At 45.4% G+C, this 26,952-nt stretch overlaps 1 protein-coding gene across 1 annotated transcript; it reads right to left on the reverse strand.

Annotated features, from left to right (window-relative positions):
- Positions 1–309: 309 nt before the first annotated feature.
- LOC311032984 (SH3 and multiple ankyrin repeat domains protein 1-like) lies at positions 310–26,952 on the reverse strand. Its single transcript, XM_084040107.1, is given in 27 exon segments — positions 310–2,426; positions 2,714–3,610; positions 3,708–6,933; positions 7,011–7,134; positions 7,670–7,791; positions 7,959–8,015; positions 8,112–8,138; positions 8,657–8,737; positions 8,919–9,054; positions 10,074–10,198; positions 10,355–10,437; positions 15,304–15,382; positions 15,809–15,922; positions 16,259–16,398; positions 17,973–18,103; positions 18,246–18,421; positions 18,666–18,732; positions 18,860–18,937; positions 19,047–19,163; positions 19,891–19,932; positions 20,258–20,425; positions 20,839–20,990; positions 21,128–21,236; positions 21,328–21,399; positions 23,377–23,580; positions 26,397–26,909; positions 26,911–26,952. Coding segments are annotated over 27 exon segments (7,116 nt in total). The 5' UTR covers positions 26,947–26,952; the 3' UTR covers positions 310–2,386.

Genomic DNA, 26,952 nt, shown 5'->3' on the forward strand with positions numbered 1-26,952 from the left:
GAGTTGTTTTCCCATTGTTTCTTATGCCTTACAGGCGTCTTTGGGGTTCGCAGCATAAATGCAGCCGCTGCTTGCTTTGAATTAAGCCATCTCATCTTCTCCCTCCCCGTGAGCTCGACTCTTTTGTCCTATTAGCTCACCGAGCCTGATGGGAATATAATCCTGGACCTGAAAACAACGTTTTGTTCAACCGCCGCGGGGCTGAGACGAGCCGCTGCCAAATGACTCAATTCAAACACAGCACTTTAAATTGGATCATTATGTGAATCTGTCAGGGAATCCAAGGAGAAAAGAGAATAACGACAGGGCCATAGTTTATTTTAGCATTTATTTCAACACTTTAGTTGTACCTCTATCATATATTGATTATCAGTATATACTTTATTTTATTTAAAGCAAAACTTTATTTATATATATATATATTTATATATTATATAAACCTTTTTATCTCTGTATATTTATGCTCACACTGTATGTAGTCATAGTCATTATGCATTTCACTAGACCTAAAATACTCTTTTAAATCATAGTATATGTAATGCTTTCTACACTACTGCTCAGTCCTTTCTCTTCTCAGAATAGTCCACCATGAGATGCTCAGCATGAGAATACAGAGTCGTAATTTTTAAACTCACATAGAGAAAATGCACATTAACTAACGTGTCAGCTTCACTGGGGTCAACACAGGGCGAGCAGTATAGAAAGTATTTACAGAAAACCCAAAATGAAACGTAAACCAAACAAAGCTTTAAAGAATTTGTCCACACTATTTGGAAGACGGAGATTCTTAAAAATGTTTACATACTTAATATTATTATCTTTATTATGCTATACTTTAATGTTATCACCATCATCATTACATATAGATCTAGAAATGATGTGTCTTTGCCTTACAGTGGAGCTCACTGCAAGGAAATGGCTAAACTGGCACGTTTAAAAACTCCAGGGCATTCATCCTAACCTCTATGCAACATATACAGTATTTACTTCAAGTTCATTACCCTGAAAAAAACATTTCGAAAAGTGTGTCAGAGTATTTCCTTTCGAGGGTTAATGTGTGGAACGGGAAAACACTGGGATTGTCAACTAGTGCGGGAAAAAAAACAATGTTTTCTGACCATTATAAATATGTTTTGGAAAAAGGCATTAGAAAGAGAAAGGTGTTAGGACAGGGAAAGCATTTGGCCACCAATGCAGGCTGACGAACACTCGCGCACAAAATCAGACACACGGACTCACAGAGGCTGAAGGTCGAGGAGGTCAGGCAGACGGAGAAGCAGTAAAAAGCCCTTTTTGATCACTGCACCTGCTGTGTGAAAGAGAGCGGTCAACATTATGGCATCTGAGAGGACGGATCCGTACCTCGACCTGTGCTGTGGCCAGAAACGCCATTAAAGTCTGAGAAAAGATGATTCGCAGTTTAACACGACACCAAAACCCCCCCTTCTCCCAATTCCTCTCCTTTCTATAGAATAATCAGGAAAAATATTTTGTTCACAACAACAATCATCTCGATACTTGCACGTTCCTCATTATGCACAACTTCAATTCAACAAGTTATAAACACCCTATCCAGTTCTGAAATGAATGATTGCGATCAGCACTTTGTACAAAACATATGGTTCTACTAATAGTGAATCCCGTTTAACATATAAGATATATTTAGTGCTCGCAAAGTACATACATACAAAGCTTATTGGGGCTTCATTTGGGGGAATATGGCAAATATATAAAAAACAATACTATTATTCTCTACCATTTTCTTCTATCACCATTTACAAACACGTCTCTCATATTCCGACTGTGGCTCCTGGACTCGTTTGACACCCAGATCTGCTTAAAGCTTCAAAGCGGATGTGAGGATGTGACCGTTTTCCACAGTTTCTGGCACAGCCACAATCGCCGACATTGTATCAGGGATTTACCCCGTAACAGCAACTTTCCTTTGAACTCACACTGAAGTTTTGAATGCTGCGAAGTGGCAGATGGTGTAAGAATCCATCTGCCAGTGTGTGCCAGAGTATCAGTGTGTGTGTATATGTGTGTATGTGTTTTACAGCACAAAATGGTGCGTTAATTAAATGCCTGTCCATCAAAAGTTTGAAAGTGTATTTTCGGTTGAAGAGAGTCGTTTTCTTAGTCTTCCTCGTACCGTTTTCTTCCACACATTTCAAAAGTCTCTAAATGTGGAGCAAATTTGCGAGAAAAAATAGTCCCCCCCCCCCCCCCCCCCAACACACACACCTCCAGCCCTTAAGACTTAATTCAACACAACCTGTTGATGTCCCCTGCTCTTCTGTTGCACACCTTCTGTCATTGTCCATCAATTGTGTCTCTCCCTTTTTTTTCATCTGTGAATCACCCTTTCACTCTCTCAGTCTGTGTCTCAGGGAGAAGCAGTGACATGCAAAGGAGAGGAGAGCCGCCTGGGGAGAGAAGGAGGGCAAATCAAGGGATAAGAATGGGCGGAAATGAAATAAAGAAAGAGCAAACTAAATCGGGTTGATAAAACAGGCTAATAAAGAGATAAGTTACGGGGGGAAGATGAGATCACTTTTTCAAATTAAATGCATCTAATGGAGAAATGGGGATGGCCCAGCTAATTTGTATGGAAGGGATGACACACTGACTCTCCGTCACCATCAGGTGCTTCCATTTTGACCTTTGACCCGGGTGCCTCTATGCGTTCCAGAGTCTATTAGTCTTCCCTCACCTGTCAGTGAGTTTCTTCAGCGCCCTCTCGATGTTCATTCGGTGTCCCACACGGGTCACTCCCAGGTCCAAGAAGTCATCCTTGGTGAGCGAAGGCAGATGTGATCCATCTATCTCATTGTCTATAAAACGCTCCCTGTGTTCACCCAGATTTAGGTAAGCCAGCCAGTCGGCCACGTCGTACTTGGTCCAGTAGGGGAGGGGCTTGACGGCAAAGGGTTTGGCTGGCGGAGGAGGTGTGAGATGGGGGTAGTTGAGGCAGGATGGGCTGGGGGGCAAGTGTATGGGGGAGGCAGCTCCAGAGCGAAAATGAGTCGGGGAGAACGAGCGGGAGACAAGTAGGGGGTTTGCGCTTGGCACACCAGATGGGGAGAACAGTGGAGGAGTTGAAGTCTTGTAGGGATCTCCTAGAGGGAGGCCAGGCGAAGGAGGAGTGAGGGGCCCGGGGAAGTCGAAGGGGTTGTTGTAGACAGGTGTACTGGGAAGGATGGGAAGGGAGGAAGGCCTGGGAGGGGTGGGGTTTTGCTGTTCAGTGTTATAGATAAGAGGACTGGGAGCTCGCCGCCGTGAGACTGAGGACCGCATGTCTTTAGTGGGACTGCATTGGAAATCAAAAGTCTGCCTGCGAAACTTGGATCGATGCTTCGGTGACGTTGGGTACGGGCAGTAGGTCGGGGAATGGGGAAGTGGTGAATGAACCGGGGAGGTAGGTATCTGTGGGGACGGGGAGCGGGTCCAGTTGTGTTGAGCTGGGACCTGAGAGGAAGGCGAGACGGAAGGGGTGGCCGACAGATTGGGGGTCAGGATCTGACGATGCTGTGGAGAGGAGGTGGGTAAAGGTGAGGTGGAGTGGCCGGAGGGGGGGCTGTGAAAAGCGTCAGTGTAATCCGCGGAATACCTGAGAGACACACAAACAACAAACTTCAATTGCAATAAGCAGATATGCAAACTATCCATTTTAATATCAAAAGGCCGGTCGATGGAAACAAACAAACCTATGCATGGTGGGTGACTTTGGAGTGTGGCTCCAGTCATCCATGCTCTTCATGTGTTGCAGCTTGGAGCTCAGCTCGTTGATGATGCTCGCCTTCACACCCGAAAGAGGCGAGTGAAGCCTTCGGCCGTCCACGACGATACTCCCCCTCTGTACTCCGTCTCCATCTTGCTCATGCTCCCCGACCTCGACCCAGCTCACCGAGCGAGGGTCCATCGGCCTCTCTAAGCAGGCAGCCAGAGCGGTGTTGAAGCCATCCTCCATTTTGGATTGACTCTGCTTGCGCTTCCTTTCATCTACGAAAGCTCCATCTAACCTGATGTCATCTGGGATGCTTTGCCTCTGCAACTGCAACGGAGCAGGATGGGTGCTGTTCTGCCTTCGCAATGCTACAGGCGGGGCCCTCCCTCCTCCCTCCTTGTAATGAGTCATCTTTGGAAACACGGGGTTTGCTAGTTTGGCGCTGTGCACCTCAAATGTTTGCCCACCTGAGTAGGTTGTGCAAAGATCCTGATGGTCACTTCCTCTCTCTCCCTCTCCTCCTCGCCCATCTCCGCCAATCCCTCCCCTCTCTCCTCTCAGCCCACTCAGTCCTAGCATTTCTAAATGGTGGTCGCTACTGCTGTGACTGTCCAGCTCCTCAATGCCCGAATCCACCACGGCGTCTTGCCAGTCACCGCTCTTGGATATAATAGTAGGGTGATGAGTATGGTCAGCGGCTTTCCCCCCTGTCTTGGGCTCGGCCATGGTGAGGCTGTAGTCAGAGGACGAAGGTGAGGTTGTGGTGGTGGCGGCGGCAGTGGCTGTCATGGTAGTGGTAGCGTATGTCATGGTGGCTGTGAGGGCGGCGGCGCCTCTATCCTGGGCCGGGGTGTGATCACCTACTGAGGGCTCGTTAGAGCTGCTGTAATAGGGGTGAGAGTGAGACATGGGCTGAGGTCTGTGTAGTGACATGGCAGGCAAAGACACGGCAGAGGTGGTGGTGGTGGTGGCGGAGGGAGGGAGAAATATCTGTGGGGACGGATAAGAAGGGGAGAGAGCCGACTGTGTAAGGTTGGCTACCTCGCTGTCATAAGAGGTAAGGCTGGAGGCAGCAGAGTCCCCACTCTGTGGAAAGGGTTGGGGAGCATTTGAGGGCTTGATAGATGGAAGAGGGGGTGGGGGAGGTGGTGCAGCAGCAGCAGCAGCAGCAGCAGCAGCAGCAGAGTGTTGATTCAAGTGTTGATGCTGCTGAGGATATTCCTGGTTTCTCTCCTTCTTACCATTAGCAAACTGTAAAGGTGGAGGCAATGGGTCTGCAAAGACAAACTCATCATCGACATCTATTGAGGGAGCCGGTGGAGGGAGAACCATTAGTCCTAGACCTCCACCCCCTCCTGCTCTTCCTTCTGCCATGGTTTCATGTGTCTGTGCTGGTGCTGTGGGGACGGTATACTGAGGGATGTAGCTGCTGTTGGGAGCGCTATCCATCTGCAGAAAGGAAGGTCTGCGGGGTGCAGGTTGAACTGGAGGTGGAGGAGGCTGCATGGGTGGAGCTGGTCTGCTGTCATACACCTCCTTTTCCCGTTCTCTCTCCCTGGGGCTCTGTGGGTAATACTGGGTTGAATACTGACTGGTTCGCTCCTCTGAGAAGCGAACTCGAAGACCCTCCCTGGGGCCTCCCTCCTTTTCTCTCTCCATCCTCTCCCCACCTCCTCCCCCCAAACGCAATATTCTAGGCGACTGTGGCCTGCTCATAGATGCAGGCGAGGTGGGGGTGGTGGGGGAGCTCAGGTGGACGGACACGGGGGACGTGTAGGTCGATTGTGTAGGGGTCGCAAAAAGAGAAGGAGTTGGGGTCTGAACAGGCGTAGGGAACGCTCCCACTGTGGAAAGCTGACGACCAAAGTGTCTCTCCTCCCTGCGTGTCCTGCGGTCATCCTTTAGGGCCCTCTCTCTTGCAGCTAGGGCCAGGCCAAGTGGGGACGAGGGGTCCAGAACTTTCCCTGTAAGTGGGTGGATGAAGGTAGTAGTGGCCTGTGAGCCGTACATTGAGGGAGCCGACTTGGGCTGACCGTCTTGACTGAGGACAGGTGAAGAATACTCAGGCAGGCCAAAGGCTGGGGGCATGCTGCTGGAATAGTGGACATAGCTGTCTCCAGAAAACATGCCCTCATCTATAGACTTGGAGGGCCGTAGACGAGGGGTGGGCACTTCCATTTGCGAGCCCTGTAAGGGCTGAATTCGTGCCCCGAGTGCTCCTCCCCCCTCCCCTGCTCCTCCCCCCGCCTCTCCTTGAATGTCCTCCTCCGACGAGAGGAAGAAAGAAGCACTCTTTCTTCTCATATCTCGGAAACGTTCCCTTTCCCTGCGCGCACCTCCCCCAAAGGACGTACCGTATGTCGATGTGTAAGACAGGTTTTCCAGGTTTTGCTGCGAGGAAACGGATGGGGCAGCGGTCGATGAGGGTAAGGATGTGGGCGTAGGGGGCTGAGGTGGCAAGGGGGTAAGCGGTGAGGGTAGACTGGTGTTGGGGCTGTCTGAGGTTGTATCTGCCGAGGTGTTGTCCTCTACATCCTGGACCGGCTCAGCCTCCATGCTGCTACCCTGGCTGCTTCGGCCACTGCTGCTTGTGGAGGGTGCTTTGACAATGATGGTGGGGATGGGGATGGAGCTCTTCTCTTTGGCTGCAACTCCTTTTCCTCGGTGCTGTCTCAACCCATCTTCCACTTTGGACTGCTTCATCAGAGCCCCTCGACCGCCCCTCCTGGCCACCCCCCTGCCGACTCCTCCACCCTGCTCCCGGTTGGCCATGTGCGGGTGATGTTGTGGCGCTGGTTGGGCCTTAGGCTTAGCACTCGTCGGTGGTGTAGCACTGCTGTAGCCTCTCCTTAACCCTCCCATCTTACCACCACCTCTCCGGGGCGCCTCCGGCTCTCTGGCACACACTCCATCAGATTGTCTGCGGAGGGTGTGGACCACGACCTGCTGGTTCCCACCAGGCACTCCCCTCTCCCAGCCTGCTTGAGTAGCATTCCCTGGCTGGGATTGGACCTGGTAGTGGGCTTGAGATACAGGGGGTATGGGCATAGCAGGACCTCTCACAGGATGAGGGCCTGCTGATAAAGGTGGCTCTGGAGCGGATGTGTTAGGGGGTGGGGGGATTTCCTCTGGTCCCGGCACAGACAGGCTGCGAGCCAGCTTCACAGCAGGTGGGTGAAGATACTGCCTTTCCTCCTCTGTGACACCTGAGAACAAGTACAAAGGCACTTACAAACAGACACTATTGAGTAGGCAGTAATCATTCCATGACAATTGCCATTACCAATGGATTTTTGACGCATCATCACTGCATGCTGAGCGTGGCCTGGTTGAAAATGAGCTTGGTTGTAGCCAAAACCTGGTCCGGGCTGCACCATACTCACTGATGACTGCTGCTCATAGGGTTGCTTCAGGTGTCGAAACACCAATTTGAAAAAGGGAGCAAAAGAAAAAAGGAGAAAGGAAAGAGAGAGTAAAGAGAGGAGAGGAAACATTTACTCAGATATAATCAAATAAAAGGATTTTGGCGGTTAAGCCGATATTGATTTGGTATACAGTATAATGCAATGTAGAAGAAGCAGTCAGTCCGAGTATGAGACTATCAGGCAGCAGAGCATGGATGAATGGACACAACCTGACTCACACTTAAACAAATGCTTTGGTGTGGGTGGTCCATTGTCAATCATTTCTGTAAAATGCAGTGAGAGCAAGAGAACACACAGCTAAAAAAAGAAAAAAAGGAGCTTAAGACCACACTGCTTTAATGATAGGAAACATCTTCTAGATTTAGTCACTTCCAAGACTAAATATCTGCTACATCCTAATGCAGTGGAGAAGCTCTGTGTGAGATTCAGTACAGTTCATATATTTTATAGGAAATTCAGTCTAAAAACCAAATGATGGCCCAAACTGCAACCATTTCCTTTCAATTCCCTACAGTACCTCATTGGAGATGTTGGGAACAATACTCTTGCTCCGGTCCCTCTTGCCTCCATGACCCCTCTGGCCCTGGTTGTCTGGTGTAATAGTGTGTTGGGCAGCAGCCAAGATTTCATCCAGTTTATCTAAAACAAAGAACAAGCAGGGGCAGGGCAGAAATGTAGGGAGGCAGTGAGAGGGAGCATAAAATAAAGGCAGAAACTAGAAAAGCAGGATTCCCTCCCATTCCCTCAAGGTTTTAAAAAAAACACGCTTTCAAAGTATGACAAGAGCGGCGAGAGGGATTTCTTACTAAGTGCCATCTGATAGACGGTCCTCTTCTTATCAGGACCCAGAGAGGACTCGTAATCTGAAAAAAAAGGAGGGGAAAAAAGAGCACCAAACAGGCTAACTTTTAATTAAAGCTCAGAGGCTGATAGGGGTAATGATTAAGGCTGATATTCACCTGCTTTCTTTTTCCACGGAGAGGCAGCTGTAGCGTACACAATTCAGGGAAACAGAAATTAGGAGCGACCAGAACTGCTGTGTTGTCATGGGTATTAGGCGGATGAAAGGATGAAATACATACTTAGACACGTGTGATGGTGGGAATACTGATGTGATGAGAGGAATGGTGATGGGGGACAGAAATGATCATGAGAGGACACAACTCTGTGATTCTCCCACCTTTGTCCACTGTATGCAGCAGCACGTTTGGTTGAAAAGAAAAAGAAAACAAAAAGCAGTTTGTGAATGAAGGCAGACCAGTACTATGATACGATACTACGATAATTTTCTATGCTCTTTGCGTCAAATTATGTTGATATTTTACGTTGTATATCCCTAACAGTGTCATGGTACTGTACCATCATCCTCAAGAGGAGCTGTTAACACATATTTCAAAGGTAACCCCCAGCAAAGAAAGGAAAAACTTGACTTTTTACATGTTTTTTCCAGACCTCCCCTCCTCTATTTATTGCATTCAGTCCTTTGTCCCCTCTACCATCTTACCCATGTCTTCCAGCTCTGATGTCATTGACTTGGAGCGCAGGGCAATGGCAGGAGGAGTCAGTCTTTTAGTCTGCTGCGGGGCTGCCAAGGGAAGCCAGCCAAATGCAGACTTAATGTTTCGTATTCTCATGTAAACATGCAGTCACCAATGACAACCACATTATAACAGGCTTTCAGGGTGAAGTAAACACACAATCAGCGTTGTCGTCACATCATCAACGTAGGATGGAAATTACATATACCAGGAAAGTTTGACTCTTACCTCTCTTCCGAGCAGTGTCCTCCAGCTCAGGGTTTCGGGCAACCATCACAACTTTCACCATGAGGCTGTTGCTGCCCTGTCGGATCATGTTGACCACCTGCCGGTGGCCAACCTTCACCACATTCTGGCCATTCACCTGAAAGACGCAACGTCACGGAAGGACTGAATGCAGAAAGAGCTGATTTAAATGGAAAACGACTATTATTACAGCGAGTGGACACAAAAACTGAAAAACACACTGCTGGTTCACCGCTGGTAATGTCGCTTTTCCCATGTTTCGGACGAGTGCACCAGACGTTCAAGCAGCGACGGTAGTAAATCACAGTTACAAAGGCTTGGGCAGCCGCAGAAGTGACTCATATTAGGTGGAATTCTAATTAGCAGTTCCTGTCAGCTTTAATAGAGGTTTAACAATCACAAGAACTGAGTCGTTTTAAGGCAACCAAGGAACTTTGAAAGGGCCAGAAAGTTGCTGCCTGAACTTCTGGTGCCTCGTCAATAAGGAAAAGTGGTCACAAATAGAGCAACCCCCCACCAAGTCTGACTAAAATGCACTTCATACAAAATATATTTTAGATACACTGTATAAAATCTATAGCCTGACTATTAGGCAACTGACTATTAAAAATGGTGTATATTTTTCCTCTTATCGATTAATAATTAGATATATGCTTATTTTTCTTTTGGCTGTTCCTGTTTGGGGTTGCCATAGAGGATCTATTGTAACATGGGAAATCTGATATTATGATCCATAAAATATGCTAGACGCCCTTCCTGATGCGACACCCATAAGATACCATTTGATACAAAGAAATATATATTTCACATACAGTATATTGTGAAATAGGTGCACAATATGACCGAGGATGTGAGCTAAAAGGGTTAAAAAGGCATGTTTCATTTCTAATCCCTCACTCAAATGTTACAAATGCAATATTGTACTTCCTATCAGTTATTGTACTATAGTTGAAAATGAAAAATATACACCAACAAACAACAACATGGGCCCAGAAATGCAAGGTTAATCAATAATGGCGATTTTTAAAAATGTTTCTCCTGACTGTGGTTTCGGAATAGTCAAACTCAGATTAAATTTAGGATTAAGTCACGCTAGGGTCAGTTTGTGCGTTCCTCCAAAATGCATGTTGTCCTTACCTCGATGAGGAAATCCCCCATCCTCAGGCCCGCCCTCCAAGCCACACCCCCCTCATCGACAGACTCCAGGTACTGCAGCGCAGGGAACGCTGGCGTTGGAGTGAACTCCTCTATGGGAGTCTGAGCTGCAGAGGACAAGACAAGAAGGATGAGCACGACAATGACAAGAACATGGGTAAGAAAAGGAGGAAGAGATAGAGATTGGAAAGACAGAAAAAGAGCATTTGAGACTGAGAAATCCATAGGGATGGTAAAATATAAGGTACATTTGGGAGGCTCACCTTTGGCTCCTCTAAGCACAAAACCAAAGCCCTCATTGTCTTTCTTCTGTAGGAGCACTGACTTCTCCTTAATGATGTAGTCACTTAGAAAGAGTAAAGAGGGAGCAGAGGGAAAGGGGGGTGAGGAGAAACAGGGAGAAAGAAAAAGGAGAGAATTGGAGAGGAACAGCGCTATATGACTTCTATAGCAACAGAAAAGTCTTATTGTCATGCAAATAAAGCACTTTCCGAGTGTGTAAAACAGCGAGACTGCATCACATTATGAAATCACACTGCAGCAAAAGATATGTTGGTTTGAGAATGTCATGTAAAAGTCGCTGGTGCACAAAAGGGTTGATGGCAGGGATGCAGTCAGTGTCACAATGGGAGGAGGTGTATATGAGATGACATTCCATGCTATGGACTAATCCAGCTCGAGCCGACAAGCACTTGGGTGTGGGGGTGGGGGTGGGGGGGCACATTAGGAAAATGTGCACATACACTTCACTGATAATGGAAACTTCCAAATGCACCTAAATTGCTGCATTAGCTTTCAATGCTCCTGGCAGCTTCTGCGAGGATACCGTTTCACGACGCCAGTGCACCACCGCCGGTCATACATGACACTTCGAATTATAGAAGGGAAGAAGTCGGGCTGCCCTCTAGTCTCCGCACCTCTTGCTCAACGACCATAGCAGAAACAATCACAGGCAATCACGATCACGTTGATGATGCAATCTTATTATAAGACTTCTCGGAGTAGTGTAGCAGCTGGCCCCAACGAGCCCTTTCGTGATTTTATTACCATGCCTGGGACTTCTTGGCCATGCCCGCTTTACAACACTTTCTCTAATACGGGACTGGCTAAATTGACTCCACACTGTCACACATCTCATGACTCATTTCTGGACTTGACTTTCTAACAATGTCAATTCACCCCGGTTCAGTTAGAGAGCCTCGGGCTCGTGCAGAGCTCATGTGATTTAAGCGGAATTCCAGAGATTTCTTTCCTAGGCAACTCATTGCTGTGTTAGTATGTGCTCCTCAACTTAACTCAGAGTGACACCGACTGAAATCAAATGAAAGGTTTTGAACTCGTAGACGGGCCAAACTGTGAGCGAACGGGATGAGTCGCCTGGTCGAAGGATTGTCTTTTTTTCTTTTTTTAAAGAGTGATGATGGCCAAAAATGCAGTGAAAATGCTCCAGGTACACTCAAGGACACCGCTTCCATTGGGAATACAGTTTTTTTTTGGCCCTCCTCCTTTCAAACAGGAAGTGTGGGTGAAATGTGTATGCGTTCACACCTAGACTTTCATGAGAATAGTCTTTTGGTCTTATATTGAATATGTCAGGCTGCATACAAATTCTCAGTTACAATTTGCTTGGGTCAACAGACGCAAAACTTAGGTGTTAACCCAACTATCCGTTATCTTAACCTAAACACAACCATTTAATCTGCTTCCTGACGATCAGGTCTGCAGGGTAACCTGGACATGTACACACTTAGAAAAACCACAACGTATGATTTAAAAATAACCCTAACCCAATATTTGGATTTACTTGAATTTTCTCTGCGTCTGGCAGACAACGGCGTCACTCCAACTTAATTCTGCCTCCGCTACTTCTGAAACACCCATGTGTATACGGCTCCTAAAATAACAACAGTAATATGATATTCCACGCCGCCTCTTACAGTGCAGACCCGACAAGTTTGTGTGTTTAATCCGGGCAGAGCATGTGATAAAAGTTTGGCTGCAGGATCACAGAGGTGCAGCAGAGTCACGAGCGTTGGTCTACAGGCCTAAAGATCTAGACTTCAACACCAAGTGGGAACTTTAGCACTGAACAGACGATCGCTAGTTTCCCCTACCGAGGTCCGTCCCTTGTGTGTTCTCCATCAATGTTACTGTTTCGCCAACGCACGGCCGCCTTCCAGCCATCTGCTCCTCACACCTCATTCCTTTTTCTCTCACCTTGTCCTCCACCATGCTTTCCCTCTCTGAGGATCAAAGTAGCAAAGAGTGGGTGGACATATCCATTGGGCTCTTTATCCATCCACTTCTACAAGGGGGGGAAACACGGCCTGTGTTAGCCCTCCAGGTAGTTCGAAGTCGTCTGGCTGGCGTGCGGCAACACACCTGCTTTTCCGTTACATAATTAAAGCTATTCAATCGGTTTGTCACCACACTGACCACTATTGCCTGACCAATTAGGGCCACGAAAAGCGTAAAAGCCCCTGTTTAATCCCTGTTGGCTACTGTCTGAACTGGCCGCAATGAAGCTGTAAGCTTCCCAGAGACCAGGGTTATTATGTTCCCTCCTGAGTCATCTCTCTCCTCTACCCACAATTACTGAGAAAAAAGGCAGCTTTTTAACCGTTCACCTGCTGAATATACATGCAGATAGACTGGTTATGTGGGGACAATATCCACACACCACCGGCAAAAGCTTTTGACGGGTGTCACTGTGGCTGGAAGACATGACAGACAGATGAACAGCACATATACATACATATATGGACAGGAGAGTTACTCCCATAGCAATCAAGCACTATGACGTAAACACTTACATGTGAAAACCACAAATATTTCATTCAGTGTATATAGTCGCACACACACATGCACATGCACACAATTGCATGCACACACACACACACACACACACACACACACACACACACACACACACACACACACACACACACACACACACACACACACACACACACACACAGCACATGCACAGAAAAGACTGGTATCTCAAATTAGAGCTCGAAATGAACTGACAAACCACACTCTTGCCACTCATTCACTCTCATCCGTCTGTACATTTACAATACCTCCCATTTTTAATGACACACTGGGATACATAAAAAAATATGGGATGTGACAATAGCATTTTTTAAAGGAACATGCATATATATATGGGAAGGTCTTGGTGAATGAAAAATATCTCCTTAAAGAAATCATGACTCAAAGAGAATGAAATACACCCACACTGTCTGACTGAAATGCATCAATATGTGCTCCCTTTCATGCACTAGCACACACGCACACAGCGATCGGAGACACACAGAAATAAACAGGCTGCAGAGTCTCAATCCAAGAGCCACTTCCGTACCACAGATATTCACATGCACAGGAATAATACATATATTTCAGACGCACGCACGCACACAAACAGAGACACACACACACGCACAGAATACATAGCGTATTAGTCTGTCTTTGAAAAGGCACGGCCTCTCAATAGCATCATCTACCTCTCCCCTCTCTCCATTGTCCTCTCCTCACATCCATAGCCAGCCAATGAATGAGGAAACAGCCGCTACCTGTAAATGAACCACACGCTCCTGTTTCTGGGGCCCAGTGACGGCCACGAAGAAGAGAGGGAGAGAGAGAAATCTCTCTCTCCGCATCCCCCCATTGCCATGTCCCCCCCTCCTCTCTCCCGCTCGCTCTACACCACCACCACCACCGCCACCACCAACACCTCCTCCTCCTCCCGCTCTTCCAGCGAGAGCTCAGCCAGAGAGAGCCGCGAGAGTGGAGGAGAGAGAGCGAGAGAGGTGGGGAACGAGGAGGAGAGAGACAGCGTGCTGGTCTGCGAACCGCATATTTCGGATGAGAGAAAGACAATGTGTAAGGGAGAAACAGGGAGGATGTCAGTGATTATCATGACAGGGAGAGTGTGTGTGTGTGCTGGTAGGAAGATGGTTTGCTTGCAGAATAGGGGCGATGGAGAGCAGAATTTGCGGTGTGGGGATGCGGGGGATGGGTATAAATGTAAGGCGACAGAGGGAGAGACAGTGCTTGCGTTTGCACATCCACAGATCACAGATATTACTAACAGCTGATTCTCACCCTGGCTTTACGAACACACACATTTGCAAACTTTCCTCTCGCTCCCTCTTCTCCTCTAAAGCATCACCGCACTGGCTAGCGAGCACTCACTCTCTCTCTCCATCCCTCTCGAAAATAGCAATTGACATTCTCCCAAATGCCTAGCTGCAGTGGGAACACGGCCCCCGATCACCTCGCTCTTAATTGAGCACCGCATCACCACGGTGCTGCAATTACGCTTAACCAGCTTAGCATCGGTATTATAACCCCAGTGGTTGCTATTTCCATTTAGAACACAAGCGCAGCTGCATTCAAGTGAATGCCTTTTTTTTTTTGAATGACAGTGAGAGGGGCTTGGCACACAGGGGTAATGTCTGCTGCAATGTGGAAGAAGCTGTAGAAGCCCGGGGTGGTGACTGGTCAGTCCTTCTCACTAGCCCAGAGACCTAACCGACGCTTGCCGCCTCAGCCCCTTCATGACTCATCAGCCCGATGATGTGCATACACGCAAGGACACGCAGAGGCATATTCAAATTCACACTAACTCTCAAGCAAACACACATAGCTTCATGTTGGACAGCTGCAGCTTCAGAGAGATGCAATAGAGGAGGAGAAGTACCCCCTCTCTACTTTTAATTATGGCATTATTGTGTTTCCGTGTAAACAGGCAACAACAGAGGAAACGGAGGTATCATAGAGACAAGTGGATTTGTCAGGTGGAACCAAAAGGGACAGAGCTGCAAATGACATGGCTGCTCACACACACACACACACACACACACACACACACACACACACACACACACACACACACACACACACACACACACACACACACACACACACACACACACACACACACACACACACACACACACACACACACACACACACGCTCATCTGAACTAGAACAAGATTCTAAGAGGCTGCAGCCAATCAAGTTTATTCTTGTTTTATGAGTCGATCTATTTTCTAAATTGGAATCCTATCCTGTCCAGGGTCCTTTCCCAGCATGCATCGGGAGTACATTCTGGGACAAACATCCCCACTTTTCCAGCAGTTGAGACTTCCCCAATTTACTCATTGACCTATAAACAGCTGTAAGGGTCATGGGAACTTTTCCTACCTGGGGCCATCGGTGCCGTCGTAGGCTCCGACGGTGACATTGCGGAAAAGCTTCCTCTTGGCTTTCTCACTGCGCGTCTCTGCAGGGAAAACATAGGCTTAATTTAAACCTTCAGCTTCCGCCATGACACCTTCTCTGTCTTTTTGTAGAAGTGTTGTTCCGTCAGTGCAACGCACAGACGAATCAAAAGGATTTGCACCCCGTTTTATACGTGGCATATGGTTTGCTTGTTGCGTGAACAGTGCAGCTGTGAAAATAGCAGAAAAGTGATTGTCTGCTGCAAAAGGGCCTTCTGGTAAACATGAGTGTGACATGTGCCGGGTGTTAGAGAGGATTATTCCAGCCGGAGGGAGCTCGTCACCCATTTTCTCTCCAATTTTTATGCAATTTATTATTATTGTCGTGTATCTTGTTAATTTTATGGCACAAGACTTGGATAATGTAATTTTAATTGTAATTGTTTAAATACAATAGAGAGGCGAAGCTCCAGCTAGGTTTGTCTTACCTGGTCGATTGTCTTTGCTGGGAGGCGCCACCTCTTCCACACAGTCTGAAGGGAACCAGCCGGTGCGACCTTTGGCCGTTCCCTCCCAGTATCCCCCCTCTCCTACGCTTAACACTGAGACGGATAAATACACAGATAAATAGATAGCATACACAATTTCATTAGGGTTGTAAACCAATTGTCGCAAACTCCTAAATTGTCTTTCCCTCAACCTTCCTTGTTTACTTTAAGCCACCTGTTTTATAATAACATTGAACAATCCACTGAGGATGGCGAGGAACATGTATTGCTTTTTGATGACCGGATGTGTCTGCTGGTGATTTTTCATTTCTCTTGTATGCAATCCTCTTTTCCCTCATGCACATCTCTTCTTGCTGCTGATGTCTCGGATACAGTTTACATTATTTGCGGCATCCAAACCCCCCGTTGCAGATTTCGGCTCTATCTCACCTTTAACTCTATCGCCTTTGTTCAGAGAGAGCTCCCTGTCTCCACCAGCAGTGTGGGTACGAGTGGCGACGTAGACCCGCCCGGGCACTGCGCTGTACATACGCTTCATCTGACCTCCCCCACTGGCCGCCGAGGTTGCACTACAGAAAGAAAGAGGAGAGAGTCTCTTAGAAAACAGATAAGACTGTGTCACACGCTGCGGAAAAACAAGTGAGACAGTGAGACGACAAATAGCTCGTCAGGCTACATCAGAGACATTCAGTGGTTGAGCCATAACAACACATACAACATACAACAGTAAGAGTGCTGTAATCTTGTAAACAGTGTGATATAAAGTGCCAACAATTTTAACACAGTCAGTGTATTCTGTACTACTAATAATACTCTAAAGTACACACTATTTTGGCAGTTAGTATAAAAGAAATAGAAATGAATGTCAGTTTGTTTCAATTGAAAAAGTCACATAAAGCAAGTACATACATTATGTTTTTTTATTTTATTTGTCCCCACACAGAACTAGAGGAACTACAGTAGAAGAGACAGGAAATGCTGGTCTGTCCGATCCACACTGAAGTATCTCAACAATTAATAGATGGATCAGGACCACCTTTGATACAGACGTTCATAGTTTCTAGATGATGAATGATGATGAAGAAAAGATGCAGTAAACCTTCATCTCAAAGAACTCTGTATTAAATAGTTAAACATGCTTAGTGTTAACCATCAATAATATCCACATCTAATGATTGCAGGATTAAAGGAAATATATTATTGCATACAAATTGGAAATTTTGTTATAAAATGAAAACTGAAGGTTTTAAATATAAACTCTGGTAATCACTGGAAATAATGGTGTCAGGACAAGAGAGGTCCAGACACCAAAACTGTCCCACATAGATCCTGAGGACGGAAGATGCCCAATTTTGGGGAAAGTGTGATATCATTGCTTCCAGAGGTGATGATAGGTTATTTAGAAAATAGGTGGAGAATCCACCAGACGGAGGAGGGGAAAACTTGGGCTATTTAGACTGGAGCACGGCACTCTGTTTTCAGTTTTGGCTCCGGAGCAACGTCGGGTTTATATTCCTGTTTGAGATTAAACTAATGCCTTCAACTCTGACCGTCCCCAGTGAAGTCTTTTGACCTTTTTTGACACCTGCTGCTAATCATTTTTGTGGACGGGTAAGTGTCACACTCTGGCCCTGACCTGGACCACTTCGGTGATCCGGCACACCTCATCATCATGTCAAATGTTCATTTTAAAACTCCTTCCCATCAGCCCCAACTTTGTGTTTATTCCTAATAAGCAAATATTAGCATGTTAACATGGTAAACTAAGCCGGTGAATATGGTAAACATCAGCATGTTAATGTTCATCGTTGTAAACACTATTGTACACAGAGCCGCTACCATAGCTGTAGACTCACCACTGTCTGACATTTTTAAAACTTATTTCAGGCCATGGCATGCTCCTCTATGTTTGCTGCCTTGCAGGACAACAATGTCCATCCCTACCACAATAAACTATAATTACATTCAGTTATAAATAGCACATATTATGCATGTGAGACACAAATTTCTCTGTATACAGCGGATGGTAACTGGAGATTTAGTGACCCCTGTTTCTAGATGACATTACAGGACCTGGCCAGAATAAGAACCCACCACTCTGCCTCTCGTTGTACACGTTATATTTTCCCTCCAGACTTCTTACCCCTGTCTGCCTCTTGGCTGCCGCTGCCTCTCCTCTGTGTCACTTTGGCCTCCTCTCCCTCTGGATGGGGAGCGAGCACGAGTCCTCGGGCTGCTGGAGCTTCTCATGCCGATGGAGGCCCTGCGCTGGCCCTGCAGAAACACACCACGTCCCATATCAACAGAATCAACGCCGATCCCTGTAAGTTACTATAAGTCAAAGACAATATCAGCAAAAGCATATTTAATATCACAAAGATCAGCAGATGAGCATCCACCTAATGGTCCTCAGTACCTGGCCCTGGTTGGGATTGGTCGCAGCCTTGTTGGGCAGGGTCAGAGGGTCAGACTGGGTCATGGAGTTATCGCTGTTAGCGCGCAGTAGGGGGTGGGAATGGAGTGAGGGGAGAGGCAGAGTGTGGGCGCTCTCTTTTCGCTTGGATACATACTTTGGTGATTCCAAAAAGGGCACTGAAGATGAGGGGGTCAGAGGTGACAAGTAAGAAGGAGTAAGAAGTGAGGAGGGGCAGTGGAGTTTGATGCGACAGGATGAAATGGAGGGAGGAATTAGGTAGATTGTTAGGGGAAAAAGAAGGGAGATTGTAAGGCCAAAGACATGATAGTTTCAGGAAAGTGCAAAGAAAAGCAGGTATTGGGAACTGATTGTAAGAGTTGACAGCGCCCTCAGAAGAGTCCGACTGGCACAAAAGCTTACCTACGTCAGAATCTTTGTGGTTTTTGATGATTTCCCCGAGTTCAAAGTGGCCAGACATTACAGCAACCTGCAATCACAAAAAATACAAAAAGATGTATGTATTCTGAGCTATTGTAATTATTGCTAAATCTGCTTTTATTCTTTAAAAAAATGCTATTTCACTTTGAAAACAAGATAAAATAGAAAGTATTTACCTGAAAAGGAGTCTGACCATGCTTGTTCTTTGCCTCCATATTTGCTCCCCTGTACAGAAGAACGCGGACGCAGCTTTCCTGATCATTCAGAGGGGGAACGTAATGGGTTACCATATTTAGAAAAAAACAGCAGCAGTGATTATGATAATAATAGAGTCATATAAAAGGAATTAGTTTCCATACTTGCCTTGTTGTACAGGGCAGAAATGTGAAGTGCAGTGTTCCCTGAGGCATTTTGAGAGGAGGTGTCTGCCCCATAAAACAGCAGATGCTCCAAGTGCTGGGCAAAACCATTCTGGCAAGCCTTTTGGTGTCAACAGTGTGATAGATATGTCCACAAATTGTTAGAATTAGATTAAATTAATTAAACAAAAGTATAGAAAGAGACGCACGAGATTGAAGAGGGTGATTTCTTATGTAATGGTTTCAGCAGAAAAGAATTAAGTGGAAAAGGAGAGAAGGATGAACGATATTGCAAAAGAGTTACAAAGACAAAGAAAGGGAGATAATATGTCTTACATCCACATTTAGATCGGTAATTACTCTTAGAGAAAAACAGGTCAGAGCCAATTACATTGCGCCGTGGTGGAAAAGAAAGGAAACAAAATTCATTAAAACAACAGAAATTAGTCTCCAGCACACTGAGAGGTTTTCTCATATATTTCTGCAGGGACTAAAATATCACAAGATACATACAAAGTAAAGAGAGAAATCTCAGAACGCAGCAATACCAAAATAAAATACCATGACAACCGGCTCGCAGCACAAACACAAATTTAACAGGACGTCACAGAAACATAATGCAGGCGATGCACAGCACATACAGTAAGACAGAGGTAACATCTGATGCTCCTTCTCAACTGGACTCGGCTTGAGATGACCCATTTTGGACAGGTTAAAGTAAACTATGTGCTCACTTCATTCAGTTCTACATTTTTATTATTATAAAATGAAAATATTATTATTATAGCTTAAGTGTTTTTGCCTCTGTAAGAATGCAGGGGTTGATGAGATGCTGGGATGATGGGTACCTTATGTATTTCTTCCATTCCAAACTCCTCTTCATCCCTGTGCTATGGAAAGAGAGAAGGAGGGGAGGAAGGAGAGAGAGAGAGAGAGAGAGAGAGAGAGAGAGAGAGAGAGAGAGAGAGAGAGAATGGAGAGGAAGGCAGGGAGGAGAGGAGTGTGAGAAAATGCTAAGAGACTGAGGGGGCTGGTACGTGGACATCAAACACAGAGATCAGGGACGTGTTGGTGCTTTGCTCAAGTTGAATAAAGAGAGACAAAGACCAGATAATGTTAATGTGAAAATATCAAAGGGAACAATGAAACCATGTAGGAAGGAAGGAAGGAAGCAAGGAAGGGATAGATTTTTAATATTAAACTGTCTATTGGTACCTGATGGGATTCGTCCCAGCCAGTCTCGTCCTTCGTCCCCAACCTCGCCCTGTAATAAAGCAAGGTCTCGCAGCAGGAGGTTTCACCCCCTGTCAGTACAGTGTGGAACAGCGGGGTCAGGCCATTGCGGTCTTTGTAATTTGGAGATGCACCGAGGGACAAGAGAGCCTGGCAAGGAGAGATAAAAGAAAAGCATTACTTTTCTAATGAATGTGGGTCTGCGTCTGTCTGTAATGAGAAATAGACGAGCTGGGAAGGGAGGAAGAAAGAAAGAAAGAAATTGGGTATATGGCTGGACCTTATTTTACTCGTGATGCTGCTGCTCAAAATCCTCTCTTCCTCCAATTGTAAGTGCTCCGTTAGTAGAGAGCAACAGCAGCCACGACGTGAAACTAACCAAGAGTGTTCCGCCCACAGTATCTAAGGATCTGTCAAGCGCTTCTCATCATCTCTCAATGTAATGACCACCCACATTTGACGCAGCGTTCTTACATTAATCATTCAATTTATTTTGTCCGCTGTGCCTGTTCTACTTGAGTGTGTTTGCAATATGTGTGTGACTTTAATTCAAAAGTCCTTACCAGCAGTCCAGCGTGATTGTGGGCCCTAACAGCTTTGTGCACCGGTGTGAAGCCATCTCTGCTCCTGAAGTCCAAATGAGCGCCGCCCTGAACCAGCATCCTGATGCCCTCCACGGGCAGGCCCGACTGTATGGCCAGAGAGAGCGGGGACTCTGACCCACAGGAAGGGGCAGGGGGATATGGGAGGATGGCAGGCAGAAAGGTGTAAGTGAAGGTAAGCATTTCATATCACCACTTGATCATCATTTATTTGGAATCAAAGAATGAATCTAGTCAAAAGCGAACTCACCTCCACTGTCAGGGTCATGGAAATTTGAATCAAGACCTTTATCAAGGACTTTTGCCATTTTCTCTATTGCTCCAGTCTGAACGTAATCCAAGAACTTCTTCAGACTGGCCTGAGAGGGATAGAAGAGGAAGGAAATGACTGTCTGAGTGGAAATGAATACTGTGCACCAGCAAGATGTAGTAGAGAACGAGAAGAAATACCTTTGTGCTCAGTTTAGAGAGTGCCTTTTCATCCAGGTTTGTCTGTTTATAAACTCTGGTTTTGTACCTAAACTGAAGACCAGAAAAAGACATGTGTGAGTACTGTGATTCATCATCATACTGCAACACAGTTTTATCAGTGATGGCGTACATAGTGGAAATAACAAAAAAATATAGATTTTTTTTAGATGATGTTTTACAATGTGAACTTTAAATTTAAAATAAGTATAGAAGCAGAGCTGGGAATAGAAGCGGAATTCTAAAAATAGGTTTATTTGGATTCAAAGAATTATAGATGGCTTGTAGAAATGTCTTTCTAAAAATAGAAATTTTGTACATAGAATCAAGAAGGCTGAGACAGTGAACGATAGTTAATGATTATTTATTCTAATGATGATTAAACCTCTTTTACTGCCCAGATATGGTATCTAGGGTAGTTTTCTACATATCCATATAAAGCCATGTGCATCATAGGATCATATATCTAAATATAATGCACTCATGGTAATATGCCCTGTTATTTTAACACCTATACCATTGTTAAATAAAGGGTTCCTTCCTGACCACAACTAAAAACAATTCATTTGGTTATACATATATTTTTTAATTTTCTGTAATATAGACAGGCAGTAGAAATAAAAAAACAATGGTGTAAAATATGGTCTAGAGAATCATTCTTCAAAGACACCGTCGAGCCATGAACATGACATGCCCGGGTTTGCTTTCTCGTTCTCTCTCCCTGAATGGGACACCACCTGACTGGATGTGCTATGTTCACTTCAGTGCTGCAATGTGATGGTGAACCATTGAGGATTGTGGAGGTGAGAGAGAAGTCTAGCAGCTGACAGCTGGGCTGAACGACATAGAGACACCTCAGACAACCGGAGAACAGCTGCGTATTTCAAGCATCAGAAGTGTGTTTGACCAGGAGAAAGGAGCCTAATACTTACAATAGTACAACTACAATGTGCGTTTTAGTAAGAGGTGGCACACGCCATGCAAAAACGACTCTATACCAGGATATACTGGTTCAATTCAAGCACTCAAGTTATTTAAACTTGCATTACGTTATAAATACATGCACTCATGGAGCTGTGAGATACATTCTGCTCTGGAGCAGAATTGAGTTACAAGGCCTCATCTGGAACCTTGTCAAGAATGTAAACATTCTGGTTTGAAGCCAACGAGTGCTGGATATTTCTCAGCCCCACCCGGCTCATCGACATGTACAGCAGCTGGACCACCAGAGGGCACTGTGAGATAATTGTATCACAGCATGACAACTTCATATTGATGTCATCTTGCAGCCCACTGCCTAAAAAGTGGAGAAATATAATCTGATTTGTAGGTTAAATAAAGCACAGAATGCAATAACATCCATGAGGCGGATAGTTTGTCAAGATTGGCTTGTTACTGTGTTGAACATGGGAATTCTTATTAAAAAAAGTAATTTGTCTGCTATTGTAGAACACACTTACAGTTTTTATTTAGTTATGTGCAATAACTTTTATTTATGCAGTGCAACAGTTAATGTCATTAAACAACAGAAGCTGCAAAGGTTGAAAGATGCACACAAAAGATGCTGTTGTGATTTTTTTTCCCTGTCCGCAACAATGCTGTAGTTTACATTCAGTAACAGAGACCACTTAATCAGGGCAGTGAGTACCACTGAGGAAACTGACTCCCTTTTGTGGGAATTTATGTGGTTGAAGCAAAAACTTTTTGGGACATTTTTGGGATGATTTTTTTTTGTATATTTTCTAGACTTATATTTAAATTTGACCATATTTAGGCAAAGTAAATAAATTTACCAGCTTGTTATTCCTGGGAGTGTGGATACGTCTCTGAACCAACATGTATGTTTTGGGGGAATTTAAATTCATAGACTTTATAACTGAAATGATGACAATATAAAATTAACAATTTTCATGTTTAGCAACTAGTAAGGATTTCCAAAGGGGCGTTGCTCCAACTGGGAGAGTCAGTAAATCTAAAATCCTGGCTATGGCCCTGCACGGAGTCACTCTCCCAGTATTTCCACCACCGTACCTCCAGGTAAGGAACCCCTTTCTCAAAGGTCTGTGAGTAGTCTCGCAGGGCCCTCTCCTCCTCCAGGAACTTGGCGTCCCGTCCGTCTCCAGCCGGCTGGAAGAGGCCATAGTTGTAGGCGTCCCACAACGACTCGTTGAGGGAGCAGATGATCTGGTGCTTGGCGCTCCACACAGTGCAGTCCTGGTCAAACTGGAGACACCTCTGACAGACACACAGAAAACACAGGGCAGCGATCAATTGAGCTAATGTTTCTCCCATCAATGCCTGCTCTAGAGGCTGGAATGTTAAAGGTTTATGAGTAATGACAACAGCTTTTAGAGGGCAGAGTGCCTCGTATCAAAATGAAAGGACCTGTTAACCCACCAAAAGTAGTTACGCACAATGAAGAAATAGTTTAATCTGAAAAAATTACACTATTATAGAATAAAAATAGTAGTAAACAACTTAAAATCAACCCTGAGGTAAAGGAAATAACTAATCGACACTAATTACAGAATGCTTGATTTCTACCAAAAACACCAAAAAGGGAGAAATTAAAACTCATGAATGTATATTGACTCTGGCATTGAACTAATGAGGCTGGGCAACTAATTATTGCGGTGAGCCACACTTCGCCTACCTGGTCGGTTTTCGCTGCAACAGCTGTCTCTAAGAAAAGTCAACTATAATTAAACAGATAAATAATTGAATGGTTGTGTTTCTCTCTCTCTCTCAAACGCACACACACACACACACACACACACACACACACACACACACACACACACACACACACACACACACACACACACACACACACACACACACACACACACACACACACACACACACACTCAGTTTGGTTAATAATGTAATAATGACGGTTTTAACATCAGTTGGTGAATGATGGATGCATGAGAATGTGGGGTGGGCAGAATATGAATGCATTACTTTTAAATAATTAAGCATCTGCCACATTCATAGAAACGGGATGAATTCTGCAGGATAATCGGGTCGATTTATTTTCACAAGTTAAGATTTTATACTGGGATAAATATTGCCCTTTTTTTAAAAATATGTTTTCCCTTTTATCTCTGCATGATGTCATATTTGTACCACAATCAAGAAGAAAAAGAACAAACCAGCATGAAGAGACTTACTGCCTCTTAATGTCTGTTTGTGATACACCAGCGGCTCAATGGATGCATGCGGTAGGCCTAAATAGATTTCACGGTGATTTGTGCAGTGCCCATTTCCTCATATTATTACATTTCCTTGCATTTCCACAGGAGGGCCATCTTTTTTGTCCTTTTCTTATTAAAGTCTGAAGCCGGAGGAGGGAGCTGACCGGTAGTAGGGCTTTAACAACCGGGCTGAGAGGTCTGAATGAGACGTATGCATCCGTGCTATTGTTCCATTTCAGAGAGCTCTAAGTAAAATTGCACAGCTCAGCACACTTTCATATCCCCTCTGCCCCCCCCCCCCCCCCCCCCCCCCTTTACAGCTCCCCCCCCCCACTAGGTTGCACTATTTGATAGTGCAGCCAACTCTATTGGCATGGCAACCGGTTCATTAGTGGAGGCAGGCACCCGTTGCCGTAGCAATGTCTTGGTGGTCCCTGGGAGGAAAACCACATGATGGGGATGAGCGTATGTGTATGTGCATAAGTGAGTTGTGAAGTATGTGTGTGTGTGTTCTTATGTGAGGGTAATAGTGCAGCGTTTATATTTCTACAGTGTGTGTGTGTGTGTGTGTGTGTGTGTGTGTGTGTGTGTGTGTGTGTGTGTGTGTGTGTGTGTGTGTGTGTGTGAAAGAGGGAAAGATTGAGTGTCCAATAAGTCTAATTTAACGTATATTATATATAAGAATGACATTTCTTTCCCCATTGTCGTTTTACATCCCTAATGGTTTTCTGAGATCTTAGTACTTGTCCAGATCCAGTAGAGTTTTATGAACCATCACCATGTAGTGTTATGTTTTTTAGGAAATGCGTATATCTTCCTCTTTGAATATTCGGCCCCCAGCTCTGTGTTTACAGCATTCCTCTCGCTCTCTTTTACCAGCTCCTAATATTAACTCCCTCTCTTGATCTCTCCTAATTCAGCTCAGTGTTATTTCCGCTGCGAGGTCTGGGGTGTAGAGCTGAATACGATGCCTGCAGCTGACGAAGACCTAAGCACAACACGGACGCCTTCCACATAGTCAATCTTTTCCAGCGTCATTCACTTCCCCAGCTCTCCCCAGACTCATTAACAACCTATAAGATAATTAGCAATTACTGTTGTATTGAGGGCAGATTAGCTGACATGTAGAACAGTCGGCATGTACAGGGAGTTGAAAATGGAGAAAGGAAGATCGTGGGGGAGGGGTTACGGTAGGGCACCCGTTCTCACCTGGATATGTTGTGTGCAGGCTGGCCAATTCTCACCTACTGCCACTGTACAGCTCAGAGCTGCTGGTGTGAATTGAAACTGACTTCAGGTTTGGAAACTAATTATGACCATACCTGACCCAAGGAAGATGCTTACATGGTGTTACAGCTGGGTTTTTTTTTTTCCTACTTCGTTTTGGGATTCATCCCCGGGCTTGTGGGATTCTCAAATGAAAACGCTTTGAAATAACAGATGTGCTTGTACACGTGTGCACACTATTTGGCTAAAAAAAATATGATTTAAATTGTAATGTGCGAATGTTTTATCTGTACTTACACAAAGATCAGTATCAGGAAACCTTAGATAAGTCAAATGCACTATTACTGTGTTATGTTAAGCAGCCTGAGCTATCTTTGTTGTTGTTTAAAGCAAGCTATCCCTCTCTCTTTTGCTGAGTACCACATAGACTTTTTTACATTTTTTTAAATGGATAACAAGATATTTAAATATCTAAGTTTGACAGTTCATTCTTTTAAAGTTTATGTGATTTTTCTCATGAATTTTACATGAGGAACATGGGATTGTTTCATTTGTAGGTGTCTTTGTTGAAATGAAATGTTTGCACAGTGTTTGGACGTAGCGTCTTTGATGAGAACATGCACCTACTGTTTGTTTGATGTCGGGGATTCCAATGCGGAACACCATCATGGTCAGGAAAGTGTCCTCCATGGGAGCAAACGTTGTCATGCTGCGCTCCATGAGCGCTCGTCTCTTCTGCAGCGCATTGAGTCCTGTGTGATGAAGCTGCTGATTGGCTGCGATGTGATGAGGCTGTTGCTTATTGGCTGGTTGATGATGCAGCGGGGCTTGATTGGAGACGTATGCGACACCCCGGTTACCCAGGTTGCCCGGCCTCGGCGGCCGGTCTGCTCTCTGTCTACCGACCACGATGGCCGCTGGTTTCACCGCCTCACCACCTTTCCCTTCCCAGGATTGCCGTCCTCCCGTCATGTCCTTCTCCTCCAGACCCTCTAACTCTCCATTCTCCTCGTCACGTTCATGCTCCTCTTCTGTGTTCTCCCTTGCCTGCTCCTCTTCCTCCTCCTCATCCTCCCCATCTTTGTCATCCTGACCGGGATAAAAGTGCTTGTTATTTCCCAGCATCCTTTGCTGTGCAGGGGTCACTGCAGAGAGGGCTGAGTGACATAGCTGTCATGGAGAC

This window comes from Eutrigla gurnardus (genome assembly GCF_963514095.1).
Source record: "Eutrigla gurnardus genome assembly, chromosome: 22".
NCBI classification, from domain to species: domain Eukaryota; kingdom Metazoa; phylum Chordata; class Actinopteri; order Perciformes; family Triglidae; genus Eutrigla; species Eutrigla gurnardus.